Below are 17567 nucleotides of genomic sequence, written 5' to 3' on the forward strand. Positions count from 1 at the left end.
TTAAACAATTATAGAGTATAATTAAACTAATATATAACACAAACGAACAGAAAATTGAAATATATTCGAATACCTTTGAAGATTGAATATTTTAAAATTTCATAAAATGTATTTTATTAATGAAAATTTTGAATAATAATTTAGATAAACTCTCAAATATCCAAATTTAACAAAAAAATTTATATAAATAAATAATAATTTATTCTATGTCGCCTTTAATCAATTTGGGATTAACAATAACTATAAATAATAAGCTAAATTGATTGAATCCCAATTCAACTGATATTAATTCGATTTGAAATTAAAAAAAAAACATGTAACTTTTTAATAATTTATTTTCAAAATTGATATTTGAAATTAAAGTCAAATACGAGTATAGATATATGATTCTATGAAAGCTTGAATATACGTAAATATTGAAAAATATATCAAACACATCCATATCCGACATTCAAACCCGACTTATACCTAAAACATACTGAGAGAAACCTACAAAAAAAGTCAAATTATGACTTTATTTCATTGTGTTATACTCAATTTGACGATTTAGTCCTAATACTTCAAATTGACATAAGTTAATCACCATATTATTATTAATTTTATACCTTAATCCAAATTACTAACTTCAATTGATGTGGAATTTTTAAAAAAACCCAAAACTCAAATATTCCTTATTTTTATTTTACATGTAACATTTTTCTCAACTTCATTATTTGGATTTAAAAAAAATCCACATCAATCAATTGATAATTTTTCTAATTTGGACTAAGATATTACATTAATAATAATTGAAGGATCAAAATCACGCTAAATTTAAATACCAAGGACTAAATCATCAAATTAAATATAATATTGGATGAAAATCATAATTTGACCCTACAAAAACACACCATTGCATAGTAAAAGTACCAAAAAAAACTCTCGTACGAGGAGTCAGATTGTATTTTATCTTTTTACCTAAAAATGTGTAAATTAATTCATGTACATTAGCTTAAAAAGTAAATTAATTGTTTCTTTTAAAAATTCCATTTATTTGTACCGTTAAAAATTAGTCTGCTTGATGCGCAGAGACCAATTTTTAACTGTAGAAATAGATAAAATTTTTAATAGAAAAACTAATTTTCTCTTTATTCTAACCTACAGAGATTAATTTGCCCATTTTCTAAATAAAAATAACAAAATACGATCCAACTCTTAATATAGATTCTTCATAGAACTTTTACGACCATTGCATTCACCATTTTGTTGATTTACATTTGGTGGCTTTGCCATTATCACTAAAGTATGGCTGAAAGGTCTTCATAACTTCTTCATATGTTGGCCTTTTATAATCCACTGCCTGCAATTTTTGAATAACATTCGTTACGTCCACAATTTCAACTGAAGATATGTTTATGACCCCGATTTAAATCTCAGGTTAGACAATACCTGCTCAACTACTTCTTCGGGAGTTGCCCATTTCCACTCGGCAAATTCCGGTTCTACCTCTCCGGTTGCTAAGTTGATTTCGCTCTCGTCTTTTGTTAATTTCATAAGAAACCTGCCACTCGTCATGATCGATTGTTAGCCCGTAAATCATATGATCAACACGATGAACTCTAGTCGAGTCGGTTTAGAGGGATAAATGATGGAATTAAAAGTTACTATATGATAAAATTGTACTTTGACCCTTTAAATATAAAAATAAAAAGTCGATTTAGTACTTTCAAAATTGACGAATTCCTAAGTTAACACTAGATAAAATTATACTTTAACCTCACAAAAAAATTATAATTTAATTCCGGCGCCTCTTAAAAATTTTCTGGATTTGCCCCTAGTTGGCATTCCTCATAAAAACCGGCATGACGAAGACAAATACATTAGGTATGTTCCGTAGGCACGTTCAACATGCCTTGGATGCCTAGCTTAAACCATGAAATTATATCGAAAACTAAACTGAGCAGTTTCAAACCGACACGACTTTCTTCTAACAAAGCCAAAGGCCACCCGAATTCAATTGCTTATGATTCGATAAAAGAGAGAGGCAAAGGACAAAAAGGGGGAAACGAACCATTTCTGCGCATTTCCGTGCCATTCGCCTCCCCAGAGTCGATTCACTTTGGCCTTTACTGCAGTTGGAAAATCATATGTCAACCATGTCGGAACCTGCCAAACCACACAATGTCTTAATCATTGTTTCTAGTACCTTCACTCAAGTGGTTCAATAATTCGGAACAACAATATGCGTCGTAAATAATACATTCAACACTCAAATCATAGCGAACGAAACATCAAAAGAAAAAGAACAACACATGGTCGAATGATATGAATGACGAGCCACAGCCAAAAGTCCTACAGGAAAAAAACTGCAGATAACAAGATTTTGTTTCGAAAATGAACCTCGGCGATAATTTCAGCAGACTCAACTCCAGTTTCCTCTCGTAATTCCCTTATAGCTGCATTTCTTGGCTCCTCACCATCTTCAATACCTCCCTGAGTTTGTAAAAGAACCCAAAATTATAATCAATTAAGCCCACCACACTCGCATGTTCTAAGCCTCCAACCCTAGTACGAGTGTCGAACACGATCTATTCAATCTTTTTTTAAGTTTCTTTTCATGTATTTGGAAGAGTCCTATAGGATCATTTCCCTGTACTCATGTTCGAAAATAAGTCATACAAATGCCGAACATGAGTACTCACAATAGATGAAGAATCCGAAAAACATGAAAGCAAAAACACACGCACAATAGACTCCGAATTCGGATTCTTCATTTTGTTTAAAATATCCATTTCCGAGGTATGATCAAACATTGACATAAAAATATAATCTTCTAAAAACATGAAACTTTTATTGTGAAAGTATTCATATTGAACATATATCAAAATTCAACACTCGTATCTCAGAAGTAGGTAAAAGTACCATGGAGGTCCTACTACTAAGAGTTAGAATGCATTTTGTCCCAACTATTCTAAAATTAAGCAAATTGATCCTCTATTAAAAATTCGTCCATTGCCACTGTTCGATTTTTAACAGAAAAGACTACCTCATTTTTAGTTAAGGGGCAAAATGCAATCTAATTACTAACACAGGGGCTCCATAGTAATTTTACCCTCAGAAATACCACCTAAAAATCCTACCTGAGGCATCTGCCAAGCTCCGGGAACATTCAATCTGGAAGCTACAAAAACCTTCAAAGACAAAAGATAAATAAATAAATTGAAGTATTTTTCAGCTTTTTCTACCTTATATCATGCAACAAAAGAAAATTTAAAAATACATTAAAAAGCTCAAAATATAACTTGAATTAGTTGAAAGCTTGAATCTCAGGCCCAAAGTTCAAATCCCAGAAGCATATTTTTTTTCTCATTTTTAAACATTTTAACTACAAAATCACAATGGGTTTAATTCAAAAACTTCAAATTTTGTTAAAAAACCCTTTTTATTTTCATAAATTAAAAAAAAAATCTATCATATCTCTAAATTATTCATCTAAAAAACAAAAGAAACCCAGAAAAGAAAGTGAAAAAGGGTACCTGATTATCAGAGTTTATAAGACAAACACCAACGTTGGGACGGTAACCAGTGGGCAATCCCTCCATTTTGTTAATTTTCTACAATTATTAAACCTATTTTTTTCAGAGAAAAAAAAAGTAAATGCAGTTAAGGGAATTCACAGTAAGAGATCAAAAAGAAAAAAAGAAGAAGAAGTTAAATTAAAGGGAAAGAAAAGTGAATTTCTTTTTTTGGGGATTTCAAACAGAGCTTCAAAAAAATGGTGAAAATGGTGGCTCTGTTTTTATAGAAAGAAAAAAAAAAAAAGCAGTGCGCTGATTGCTTTTCTTTTTTTCAATCAATTTTTCTAAGATTCTGCTAGCTTTGTTAACCTACGAGTCTCCTTTAAATCTTATCATGGACGTCATCAATGGATTTCAGACACGCGTTCAGAATATTAATTCGATTTTTCAAAAAATTATTTTTGGAAAAATAAAAATAAAACCTTATTTTTAAAATTTTTATGTGATTTATTTTTCAATGCTTCTGAAATATAAATTAAAAACTCAAAATTAATTTAATTTAATTTAATTTTTATTTATAATTAATTTTAACTTTTATATGTAAAGAATATTTTGTATTTAATGTAAAGAATATTTTATATTTAAATTAATAAAAGTAACTATATAAAATAATTTCAAAAATATTATGTAAGAGTTATTTATTATTTTTATATACTTAAATATTTATTTTTTAAATATTTATTAAATAAAAACTTTGAAATTTTATTAAATAAATTCAAAAATATAAACCTCAAAATTAATATTAAAAAGCCAAAAATCGAAGTAAATAAAAAATACTATTAAAATTAATTATAAAAACTAAACTCGGGCTCAAAAGGAGCAGATGAGAACAAACACAGAGAATAAGAAAGGATAGGGAGAGAGAGAGAGACAGAGTAGTGGGTGACAGTGAGAAAGAGAAAGAGAAGGGCGTTGACTTTTTATTTCACGTATAAATTAAAACCTTCCCCACTCATTTTTTGAAAAGAATATATACATTAGATTTGACATTATATAATAAATAGGGTAAATTGCATTCAAGGTAATTAAATTTTTAATAATTTTTTATTTTGGTCACTCAACTATTCAAAAGTTTTTTATTTAAGCGATTGGGGTGTTAAGTTTTTTTAAAAAGAAAATCTGTCTAGCGAGCTTCAAGCGATAAATCAAGATTGGTATGGTGGATCAATACCCATTGATGTATAGAAGAACATATTTTAGATCTAATTTAATCTGATGATTAATGTTGAGATTACAAAAAGAAAGTTGCTTGAATTCCAGTTAGACGTCCAAAGCGATTTCTTGAAAAAAAACTGAAATTTAAAAAAGAAAGGGAATGAGAGCTTTCGATTAGTGCAGGTAGTGTGAATAGAAAAGGCCATACAATAGCAATTTTAACAACTCAATAACTTAAACGAAAACTTTCGAACAGTTCAATAACCATTTTATAATCTTTAAGGTCGAGTGACTAAAAAATAAAATTACGTTCTATTTTTATTTAATACTATATTAAAATTATAAACCCAATATATATTATACTTCCTAAAAGTTAATATTTAATGCATAGCCTATAAATTTAATAATAAATCAAATAATTTTATATTATTAAGATGAATTTAGTTTTAATTTTTTTCATAATGTTTCATGATTTAATTTACTGTTATTGCATTAATTATATATATTTTAAATACATCCAATTTTAATGTTCTAAATTATTTTTTAAAAACACAATACTTTTACTTATTTTTGTATTAATAATACTATTTTAAATAAAAAAATGTTTAGTATTAATTCTGAAACTCATGTCATTCAAAATTTATTTTTAAAAAGTGACTTAGTTCACCAATTTTCATCTATTATTTTAATCGATATTATCGGAATTAGATCAGATCGATTAGATCAAAAATCAATTGATATGTTATTTTAAACAAAAAGGATTAAATCGACCTTTAAACGAAATTACTGAAACCAAGAACAAAAATCGATAATTAAAATTTTAAAGAATTTTTAATTATTGTGAAACGAATAATATAAGTGATGAAATCGGTAATCTAACCGGTTTAATTATCGAATTTTAAAACATTGACTTTTATAAGAGAATAACTTTATAAATGATTAAAATATTAAATAAAGGCACTTAACGTGACAGAAGCTTTTAATTATGAAGATAATTAATGCGCATTTATCGTCGTCCCACTCACCAAATCCTTCTTATCATAATCTTCTTCCAAGAGTGGATTAAATGATGGTAACATCACATTAACATATACTTTTTTATTTAATTTATATAAATTTTTATTTTCAGTGCGATCTATGGATTAATTATTTTTAATTATTAATATGTTTAAAAATTTAAATTTTAAATAAACAAAATTGCATTTATATTTTAATATAAAAATAACGATTAGAAATGTTATGACTTCATTTATAAACTATTATTTAATTTTTTATAAAAAAGTAAATGAATTGATTTAATTAATATAAAAATTAAACCTAAAAATTTAAAAATATAAAAATAATATGAGTAGATGAAATAAAAAATTTGTCAAGTTCGATTAAAATATTTGAGGAAGTGATGATTCAAACAGATAATTTTAAGGCGGTTAAAGCAATTCAGAAATTTTTCTTGATAGATTCGAACTCCACCCTCATTAAAAGAATTCATCAACTTTTAGCGAAGGTCGGGCGTTCGATCATGCAACACATCCCTAGAGAGTCTAATATAATTGTTGATTGTATGGCAAAATTGACTTTTGATACAGCTCAAAATCTGACGGTTTTTGAAGAAATCCCAAGGGAGGTGTTAACAATTTCTCCTATTGTTAAAACAAGCGTTAACCTTGCTCAAAAGTCTCTGATATAATTAGTTTGTTTTAATTTTGTTTCTTTTCACCAAAAAGAAAAAAATAAAAGAATTTAATTAATACTTATTGTGATTTAATGTAAATAAACTTCCACAATGAAATATTAATTTTTTAAAATTAAAATTATTTAGGCTCCACTTTTTTCAACTAATAAGAAAATCTAAATATCATACAATAAACTACGTCAACTTTCAAAATTTAATATTATTTAATATTTATGTAAATTATAATATTAATTAATATTTCTGTAAATTAAATTTACTAGGAGAAAACAATTAACGTTTTATATTATATTATTTTAAAAAAATAATATTTAAATTAATTAAAATTAGATTTACCTGACAATAGTATAAACATAAAAGTATACAATATAATAAAATATTTAATAATTATAATATAATATTTGACTTAAAATAATATTTAGAAATTACTTAGTTATTCATAAAATTAATTATAATTTTCATACTGAAGTATGTACATTAAAGCACGTACATTGGCACAAGAACTATGCCAATTAAGCAAGCTTTCTCTATGTGCAATACCTTGTCATAAAATATATACTAGTTTTTTTCGCACGGGTTTATTATTTATATACAAATTTTGAAATATAATATACTTGTAATATTTTAAAATTATTATTTATAAATTTTGTGGAAAAAATATTAAAATTTAAATAATTGTAAATTTGTAATATTTTGTAAAATGTGTTGAGATTTTAGTTTTAAATTTTAATTATAATTTAATGTTCAAACTTGTTTATTATTTAAAGCTTTATTATTATTATTATTGGTAAAAAATACATTTAAAATTTAATTTAAAAATGAGACTTAATTTAAATATAATTGAAAAAGGAATATTGTAAAATGAAAAAATTAATCAGAACTCGAATATAATTGCATTCCTTCGTTAATCAATGATATATATTATATTATTTGTAATTTTAAAACATTTATATATCGTGATTATCATATTTGATACTCGTGTTAGATTAATAAGAATATCTTTTATAGGGTAATTATAATGTTAATGTACAAGTTCATATATTTTGTGGATTAAACTGATACATTTAAATGTCTCATTAACGTAATTTATACACCATCATTAAAAATTGTAAATAAATTCTCATTAAAAGTGGTAAGAAAATCATGTTTAAACTTCTAAAAACAACATCACCTTACATATAACTAAAAAACATTTTGCAACTCAAACAATCAATTATAAATAAAAATAAATATTAGTTAATTAGATAAATGAAAAAATAATTCACTTTACAGGCGAGACATCCTACCAACAGTTCACATACATAGCCCCTAGCATAATTCACTTTACAGGCGAGACATCCTACCAACAGTTCACATACATAGCCCCTAGCAATTATTTCATTTTTTTAAATTAAAATATTAAAATATAAATTTTCATTTTCATTTTTAAATATAATTTTATATATTTTAAGTTTTAAAATTAATTAACTATTGATTTGACATCTATATATATACCATATTAACAAAATTGACCGATATTAATTCTTTTATCCATTTTAAATTGATTTAACAAATAATTTAAGTTCTTTTCCATATTTTTAAGATAATTTAACAAATAACACAAATTTAAAGACCAATAAAATAGATTACAATGATTTTTTAAATTAGAAAATCAAATAAATTATTATACTTGTAATTATACATAATGTACGATTAAAGTGAAAAGGGGATCGAGCTAAATTTAGATCAAATTACTTAAATATGCCAATAAATTAAAACCAAAATCAACTCAATATTTTTAAAACCAGAACAGATCAAAATGATTAAACCATTGATTCAATTAAAAATTTATTAAAATTTCATAAAATAAAAATATTAAAAAACCCAGATTCAACCCAATTTTTAAGTGATTCAATCAGTTCATACTAATTCTCAATCTAACCAGTTAAACACTATTCTCCGAACTTATACTTAGATCGGTTCTCGATCCGACCGTCCAAACCAATTCAAACATTATTGACAGAACTGGAAACCGAAATATATTTGAACTTAGACGAAATCCACATTCTATGAAAATTTAGCTCAAATTTTTTTTATAAAAACACCCAAATACTACATTTACGCATGATAAAATTCAGATTTCAATGCTAAAAAGTCTCAAAACCTCAGAGCTATTCAATTATTCCCTTCTCAAACCAAACTTGAATAAAAGCTCATAACCAACTCAAATACAGAAAAAACTTCAATCGAAAACCGATTTAACCAACTCACATCAGTTTTCGACTAATTTTAAATCGAGTTATGCTCGCCCCTAAGAAAAACTATGAGAAAAGCTAATGGTTTTTCAACATGAAAATTATCCTCAAATTATTTGAAACCCTAAGTTCATGAGAATAAATTACTTTGAAATACAAGTAATTGTAGTAAAAACCAAACCCATTGCACCATTTTATCCTCTCTTCTTTAAGCCGCTATTCTAATAGTATTCTCCTAAAATGCCATATCAAACGACCTTTTTCTCCGTTGCCAGTTAAAATTCTAGATTGAAAAAAGAAAGTACCTAGATTTGAAGTTTATGAGATGGGGAAGATCGCTAAGAGCTGAAAACTTTGGACAGTTTGTTCCAGTCAGCAGTGCTGAGAGCTTCGGACAGTTTGTTCCAGTCAGCGGTGCCAATAGCTTCGGACAGTTTGCTCCAGTCCGAGGGGTCGATGTTGGGAGTTACAACAGCAGCACCTACAGCAAATGCAACGACCAAGAAGGCCAAAGCTTTTAAGCATCCATGGCCACGTGATAGCTTTCCCGATATGTGCTTACAATACTTGTCTGCTTCTTGGAACAGTGACTGTCTCACAGCATCAGCTCCGTTGCTCATTGCTTTTTCGTTCTGAAAATGGAGAAAAGGAAAAACGATAATCAGATTATAAAATATCCTGAGTGACTTTGAGAAATATTATGTCATATAGTTGCATTATTTGTAGGAAACTAAGCGGATGATTCAGCAAAAATTCATACGGTATCGGTTATTTCTAGCTATGTTACCTCGACTCTTTATTTTTATTGAAATATCCGTGTCCAACACATATTTAGACAAGGTATGGAAATATAACACTCCAAAAACCCTTAAAATACATGAAAAATAATAAAACACGGAAAATATATGTATGACATGTAACCGAGACCAATAGAGTTGAGGAAAAGAACCAAAAAATACCGAAAACTGATTCGAACAGTTATCACAACCAAATATATTCAATGCAGTTTGCCTTTCAGTTCACAAGTAAAAAGGCACAATTATTTGAAACGACCGGATTTTATTTTTATTTAATTTGTAATTAGTTTTAACTTTTTTATGATAGAAAAAATAATTTATACTGAAATATCTATTTTTTTCCAAACCAATCCAATCCAAACCGAACAGTGACTGACACACCCGAGTCTGATTAGCATAGATTTGTAGCACAATAAGCTATGTTAGTCTAACTTCTCAATTTTCAAGTACCCTATACCCATGTCAGGCACATATCCAAACAAGGGTTCGAGGATATGACTTTTCAAATACATGAAGAAGCTTAGAAAAAACAGAATGTACCAATGTCGCACAAATATCAGTGTCAGACACACCTGTGTTATAGATAGTAAGTACCTTGTTTCTAAAATTCTTGACAGTTTCCCTCAAAGGATCAAGAGTAGTAAGTTTTGTTGAGTGTTGTTTCCAATCCTCCGAAAGTCTTCTAAGAACAGCAACACTTGCTTCTAGATTGTCAAGATAAGCCTTCTCCTATTCACATCAAGGAATAGATAAAAAAAATAAATCAGTAGGAAGCTTTTTCTACTTCTTAAAAGCGCTTCGAGAAACAAAATAACCAAGGAATAGATAAAAAAAATAATCAGTAGGAAGCTTTTTCTACTTCTTAAAAGCGCTTCGAGAAATAAAATAGCTTATAGCTCACCCAAATCCTGTAGCATTCGGCATTCTGGTTCAAAGACCATATGACTATTCCGGCTGCTTCTTTGGACAACTCAGGAGTGCCTGTTTGAAAATGACATCGAAACTACCATTAGAACAAAGTGGAGGAAGGGAGAAGAGGAGGGGTAGGGGTATTTCGAATTATAAACTTACCGTCACCGGCCGCTTTGAAAGCAAAATGAAATATCTGCAGAGACACTTGTTTCATCGCTTTGCTTCCGTGAGAACCAGCAAGACCCACTTCCTTTACTGTGGGATATATGGCCTCAAACCTTTCAGTCGCCTGCACACCATTACCATAACTTATAAGAAAGTTGGGAAATAATAATAGTTTCAAATCTGATCAATGACATAACAAATGCAGAGAGTTGAATTCTTAATCTAACCTTTACTCTAGACGAAGAAGCAGGGAAGGTAACTCGCATTAGAATCTCAAATGAAGCCGGCGGCACCAAACGCTCCCCTTTTCTAACTGCAGCATTTACTAAAATTGTCCGAGCTTTTGGGGCAGATAAGATCCTTTGTCAAGAAGGGAAAGAATTTAATAAGCCTCATTCATATCGATTTGATACCCAATCACAAGATTAAAAAACAGACCAGAGAAGGAAAAAACCACAAACTATAGAAGCTTAATACCATTCCACTAGTTGTAAAATTAGATCTCTGGATTGTGGATTACAGTTCTTGCCACCAACTATAGGCAAGAGGTGATGCGCCCACATGTACAGCCCCACAGCAAGATCTCCTCGGGATGCCTAGACAGTACAACGTTGATGTATGAAATAAGAAGCTTATCAAAGAGGAACGAGTGAGAAATTTTTTTGGTCCAAATTCAGATACCAGTTAGACTGAAGTTGTATTGTGACCACTTACCTGAATTATCATCCATATAATAACAGGGAGCTTATCTTGTCCTTGATATTTCGATCCTTCTCTCAGCTTTGGCAATACACTAATTAGGGCATCGGGTTTACGCCGCAATACCATTGCTAATGCCACAAATATACCAACCTACATAACGCATTTATATCAAGGTCAGTTTGAGGTGGACCATATTTCTTGCCAAAAGTGCTTTTTAACTCACAAAGCTATACACAATAATACCAAAACCTCCACAGATCACATGCGAAAGCAACAAACAAAAGCAAAAAAGGAAGAAAAATATTCTCAAGCTCATTGAATGAAATGAAATTAAGCTCCCAAGAGTTAAAAAAGCAAATGTCAAAGCATAAACAGTTCATCTCCCAAATCTATCACGTTACCATTATTCAAAAGAAAATAAATACTAAGTGCTGCTTAGCTTGCACATCAGTAGGGGACACTTTCTATAAAACTGTTTTGACAAATTATGAGGAAGTAATCCACTGTTCACAAATTGTTTATTGTAAAGATAAAGCATTCAAAATTTATGGTATTCAATCCAATTACTTTCCATTTCTGGCTAAAAAAACCTTTTCCATCAACATATATTACAATCACTTGCATGGTATAATATGCTCTGCAGATATCTGTTTTTTTTCAGTTGTATCAAACTTATATTCGCGCATCTGTTCGTTTCACTAGTAACACAAGGGGGCTTATATTTTACGCAGACTCTTATAACACAACAATGTTATCCAGCAGAATCATGCATAAGATGTAAAAACCAATACATATCTGATACCTGAAAGCAAATAACAAATATAAACTCAACAGCATCAAAAACCAGAATAATAGATGAAAACCCAAAAAAAAATAACCAATTTAACAGCAAAACTGTCAATAAGTTACCTTAGACTTCGAGGATGGTTGTTGCACGCTTTTTTTGGAGCCCTTAGCACTTGCTTGTTGGGCCACCAAATCCTCAAGAATGATGTCCAAAGACCATAAGACAAAAAAACCAAGTGCCTCAAGGGATTGTTGGCTGATCCAATCAGCTGAAGTCTTATAAACATCATCAGAAATATGTGAAAGAGGTATCTGTAAAACAATAAATTAACTACTTTGGTCAGAAAAAATGAACTGAAAAGTTCTGCAAAGATTAGCCAGGTCAGGTAGTCCAAAACTTCAAATGATCCAAGAGTGAGGCACATGGATGCATACCAATGTTGGATGACACCCAAGTTCAATTAATTAGCCCCTAGATACAAACTGACCTCAACAAGGACAAAAAATTGTTCATCTTGACCGGCTACTTCTATTACTTATACCAACTTAATACACGTGCGAGCTCATTTACTCACAAAATATAGTTGCATTATTTAACTGATTCGTTATTTCTCAATTGATATATTATCCTTTAACTTTTTCACAGTCATCATATGAACCATATGCAAATCCAGAAAGCTGCTAATTCATGATTGTTTTCAATACCATTCTATGAATTTATATAATACATGTAAACAATGTAAACCACCAAAACCAGAAAAGCAGTTTAACTGCCTCCTCACTAAAGAAAACTAATCAATCCTGTTTAAATCAATTCAAATAGTGGACTTTTTAAAACTACATGTTAAATTTAAAAATTAACATGAAAATGAGATCGAGATGGTGCAATGAGAATTCACTATCGATCAGTTTCTATCACAATCATGCAGATAAATTTTTTAAAGAATCCCAATTACATTTCCTAGGAAAATCACTGATAATAACACATTTTATGCAGTCAATCCACAAAGCATGCTTTGAAAAAAGTAATCAATTTAACCATTCAAACATGCAAGAAATTATGTTTGAAGCGATCGACACATAAAGTCAAACTTACAGTTGTGATTAAACAGTAAAACTAAAAAGAAGAAAGTAAGTAAAAACTCACATCTGCAAGCTTGGTAATGGTACTCTCCCTGAACATCTTCATCCAAGGAAACTGCCCCGCTACCACTTCCTGAAATGCCTTACCATAAAAATTCGCAAATTTCTGCATTTGGATTTCCTGTTGCTCGCCATTCAATTCCTAATTTAAAAAATCAATGAAAATAAATTAGATAATCAGTTGATTTCTCAAACAAAAAAGGCGAAATCTATCATTGTTCCACGCTTACAGCGAGATGAACCGAGAGAAAAGCTGGATCGATCTTCGCAGCCGCCTCAGCAACCGTAACCTTAGGCTTCTTCGGCTTCTTTTGCTTCACTTTCTTTTCCACCTCAGCCTGCTTTCCATTAGGTTTAACACCTTCCAGATCACTATCATCATCATCATCGAGATCCGATCTGTTATTCTTAACCTTAGCATCGGCATCAACGACATCAGCTGCGTAAGCTCTTTGAGCTTCAAGGATCCGACGGCGGCGATCCTCAGACTGTTGCTCGAGGGAATGGAAAACGTTAGGACCGCCGTCAGTTAGGGTTCCGCTAAGGCGGGTATTAGGCTTTTCTGGATCGGCCTTGGATTTGGTCTTACGTTGGCGTTTAGGATACGAAACCTTTTGCCAACCGTGGTCGGTGTGGTTGGCGCCGCCGTTGGACGCGGCGGTTTCGTGAACTTCGTGGAGATCGACAGAGTCCATAATTGGAAAACGGTGGTGTAAAAATTAAAGAGAGGATTACAATGGAAAGAAAGGGAAGAAATGGAGGGTAATAAACAGAACAGTGCTAATAAATAAGTAAATAAATAAAATTAATTAATTAATAAGGAAATAAATAAATAAAATTAATTAAGCAGCGAAATGTACGTAAAAAACTGTTTTGCATGCCAATGGGTCTGACCGCTTTTCCTGGATCAGTATTTTTTTCGATTTTGAGTTAATCGATTGAGTTTAAGTTTTTATGTTTTTTTATTGTTTTTATAAATTTATATTAATTTTAATAATTTTTACATTTTTATTATTTTTAAGAATTTTAATACATTTTTTAAATTTTAAACATCTTAAATAAGTTTTATTACTTTTATAAATTTTTATAATATTTATTTATAATTTTAATAACTTTATATAATTTAGTTTTTTAATATGTTTTACTCTTTATAACTTTTTAATATTTTTATGAGAAAATATTGTATCAAACCATAAGTTATCACGTATAATCATCGGATTGGTCGGTTGATTTTTTTATGATCACGTGATCAATGATAAGAACAATTAATGAAAATTTTAATTAATTATTTTAATTAACGGTAAAGATTGATTTTTACATTTTCTTAAAGGTACTTTTTATATATATAAGCCATTAAATTTTAAGTATTTATAAAAATTAAATAAAAATCAATTCCAATTCTTTATCACAGGATTGAAAAATAGGGAGAAAATACGATAAAATTTATATCATTTTCAACTCTTTTAATAAAAAAATTTCAAAGTACCATCCGTTTAAAATTAATAAATACTTTAATAAGTCTGATATTATTCACAATAGTGATTTTATTTGTCAACTCTGCAGAAAACCCAAGAGTTTGAGGCTATCAAACCACATGTTCAACAATGGTATATAAAAACATGGATTCAAACCCGACACTTCCCTTCTATTGAACTCACCACTTTTTTTTAAGTAATATTAAGCACTCTTAAATTTTCCGTAAAATCAAGAGACAAAACCTTCATAAGAGACAATTCCAGACATATTATGAATCAGTCAATTTCGAGTAACAAATTTATTAATCCCATACATACTTCTTCTAACAAATTTAAAATCCAATCAAGAAATAAAGATTAAAAAAAATTAATAAATAAAAGAATAATGAATTAATGGGAATAAATTTTAAGGTTGAGGGACTTATTAATCCAAGCTTTCCAATTCCCAGTTGCTTTTCTAGAAATTGCTTCATTGGTCCTTCCATTATTTTCTATTTTCTTCTCAGTGCTTGGCTTCTTGCATTGCATGAAATTCCTTGCCCCTATTGATCCAATTGTCTCGCATGGACTCAATGCTACAAATAATTCAAGAAAAATGAATAATCAGGGTAAAAAGAAATTTTTAGTCATTCTTAAATTTAGATATTCAACAAATTAGATGATCTAAAAAATTAAATTTTAAGTAAATAATTCAGTATCAACTGATTAAATTAATAAAATATGTAAATATTAAAAATTAAATTTATTATTATATTAATCACAATTAAAATTATAAACCCGAGTTAAATGTTGTTTCAAAATTGAAAGGATTAGATTACTCCAATTAGTTAATTTCAATGAACTTCCATCTGATCCAACACTAGGGGAATAAAGAAGAAACTCATTAAGATCCGATCCAAGAACAGGTAACGACCATCACGAGCATATGATTTCAAAGCAATATCAATAACAGCACCAACCAGTTCTCCTTCATTAACAACGAACCGGATCGGACCGGAACTTCCCAAAACAGAGACGCTAATCAATAACCTATCGCCTTTACAACCCTGATTCTTCTTCTGCTTATTGTGAACAATCTTTTTTTCAAAAAATCAAATCAAAATCCACTAAAAATCGCGACGAAAAGCAATGGGTTTCTTCTATTTTTTTTCAAAAAATTAAAAAAAAAAAAGGGTTTATGGATCGAGGCCGATGCGATGATAATACCAGCCTTGTTTACAAGAACAGATAGTGCTCGCCCTTGAATTACGAAGGGAGAGCATTAAATTACAGTCACTTTGATTCGTTTCCACCATTCACAAATGAAGTTTTAGAGCTTAAACAAACAAACAAACAAAAAAACAATTGGGCGATGAGGTGATTTTTTTGAAGAAGGTTTGTGAGAGTATTTAAGAACAAGAGAGATTTGTTTTTAGAATGTGGGTCAAAAGGATTTTCATTTTGAGAGGCTGGCTTTGTTAATATGGTTTTTTTTCTTTAATTATGGCCTAAGTATGTTATTATTTGTTTTTAATATTGTTTATTTGTTTTATTTTTTTTGTTTAATTTGAGTTTTAATCCTTTAATTATGTTAAAATTTAGGATTTAATCCTTCTAGTTTAATTTTGGCCTATGTCACTATTTTGCCCTTGAATTATCATTTGTATCTAAACCATCATTTTCATCTCAGTTTACCCAAAAAAAAATAAAAAATGACAATAAGAATGTGACACAAGACACATTCCTATTGGACGCATGTAATTTCAAGGTAAAATTGGATGCAAATGATAGTTTAGATAAGAAAATGTTTAGATACCAAAGTAGGGAAACAAAGTATAATTCAAGGGCCAAATGTGATTTAAGCCTTTAATTTTCTTTGTGTTATTAGCCTTTTCAAATTGACTAGTGGTGTAATCCAGCTCGAATATTGTTAAGCTCAAACTCGAGCTTCACTCGAAATTTGGAGCTCAATACTTAGCTTGAATTTGATCAAACATTTATTTTTAAGCTTGAGTTCGGCTCAATATATAATTAAGCTACTCGAGCTAGACTCGATAATTAGGCTTAGGGTTAATAATATAGATTAATGGTAATATATGAAAAGCTTGATTAGGCTCATGAGACGTTGAGTCGAGTATTTCTAAGCTTGAATTCAGCTCAACCAATAGCTTGAGCTCAACTCAATAAATACTAAATCAAGTTTGAATTGTTTTAGTAGAACTTGAGTAGTTTGTGAGCACCAATATCCCATTTACACCCTAGTGATGACTAGAATTGTTCATAGGCTAGGTTAGGCTAAGGCTCGATTCTAAAAAAAAATTCATGCCTAGGCTTGTTTTTGGGCAGACCTAGCTAGCCTAGAAAGCCCATTTTATTGTTAATATAATATTAAAATATTAAAAATATACATTTAATTAATATTTTATACATTTTTAATTAAATTTAAATTTTAAAATAAAATTTATTATTTAAATTGAATTAGAGTTAAGTTGGGCTAGCAGGCTACCCGGACAAGTCTAAGTAAACAACCTATGTAAATTTATTGGTTCAACATAGTTGACTAGTTTATCACATGAACTAAATTTTTTGTTCAAATAACACTAAAAAATTGATTTCATCACTTTAATAGTAGAAAAGAGTGGGTTATCAATTTGGACTTCCCAATCTAATATCATGAAAATACAAATCAATTTATACTAAATTAAAGTATAAAAATTAATTCTCACATTTCAACCAGGTGCAAGCAAGTGCCTTGTGTCACGAACCGCATATAGGAACTGAGAATGGGGCCTTTTTATTTAAGTATTTGAACTATTCAAAAGTTTTCATCTAAGTCAGTAAACTATTCGAAAGTTTTTATTTAAGTCATTGAGTTGTTAAATAATTCCTTTTTAAAAAGTTCTGGCTAGCAAGCTCTAAGTGATAATTCGACGATTAGTACGGTGAATCAATACCCATCAATGAGTAAAATA

At 29.4% G+C, this 17567-nt stretch overlaps 2 protein-coding genes and 1 long non-coding RNA gene across 3 annotated transcripts; all 3 read right to left on the reverse strand.

The window, feature by feature from the left end:
* Nucleotides 1–387: 387 nt before the first annotated feature.
* On the reverse strand, nucleotides 388–3796 carry LOC108480791 (nudix hydrolase 25). The gene is made up of 6 exons (XM_017783891.2): nucleotides 3516–3796; nucleotides 3120–3170; nucleotides 2380–2472; nucleotides 2051–2145; nucleotides 1429–1540; nucleotides 388–1339 (listed from the first exon to the last, which is right to left on the reverse strand). Exons 1-6 carry the CDS (start codon nucleotides 3579–3581, stop codon nucleotides 1235–1237), a joined length of 522 nt encoding a protein of 173 aa, XP_017639380.1. The 5' UTR covers nucleotides 3582–3796; the 3' UTR covers nucleotides 388–1234.
* A 4650-nt stretch (nucleotides 3797–8446) lies between these two features.
* Nucleotides 8447–14081, reverse strand: LOC108483145 (uncharacterized). The gene is made up of 10 exons (XM_017786374.2): nucleotides 13372–14081; nucleotides 13146–13283; nucleotides 12122–12310; nucleotides 11225–11362; nucleotides 10988–11106; nucleotides 10738–10870; nucleotides 10505–10634; nucleotides 10335–10414; nucleotides 10028–10162; nucleotides 8447–9268 (listed from the first exon to the last, which is right to left on the reverse strand). The coding sequence occupies exons 1-10, from the start codon at nucleotides 13834–13836 to the stop codon at nucleotides 8975–8977; spliced, it is 1821 nt and encodes a 606-aa protein (XP_017641863.1). The 5' UTR covers nucleotides 13837–14081; the 3' UTR covers nucleotides 8447–8974.
* An 804-nt stretch (nucleotides 14082–14885) lies between these two features.
* On the reverse strand, nucleotides 14886–16074 carry LOC108481754 (uncharacterized). Its single transcript, XR_008281378.1, has 2 exons — nucleotides 15576–16074; nucleotides 14886–15191 (listed from the first exon to the last, which is right to left on the reverse strand). It is a non-coding gene; the product is annotated as an uncharacterized LOC108481754 (long non-coding RNA).
* Nucleotides 16075–17567: the final 1493 nt, after the last annotated feature.

This window comes from Gossypium arboreum, chromosome 4, assembly GCF_025698485.1.
Source record: "Gossypium arboreum isolate Shixiya-1 chromosome 4, ASM2569848v2, whole genome shotgun sequence".
In the NCBI taxonomy this organism is placed as follows: Eukaryota; Viridiplantae; Streptophyta; class Magnoliopsida; order Malvales; family Malvaceae; genus Gossypium; species Gossypium arboreum.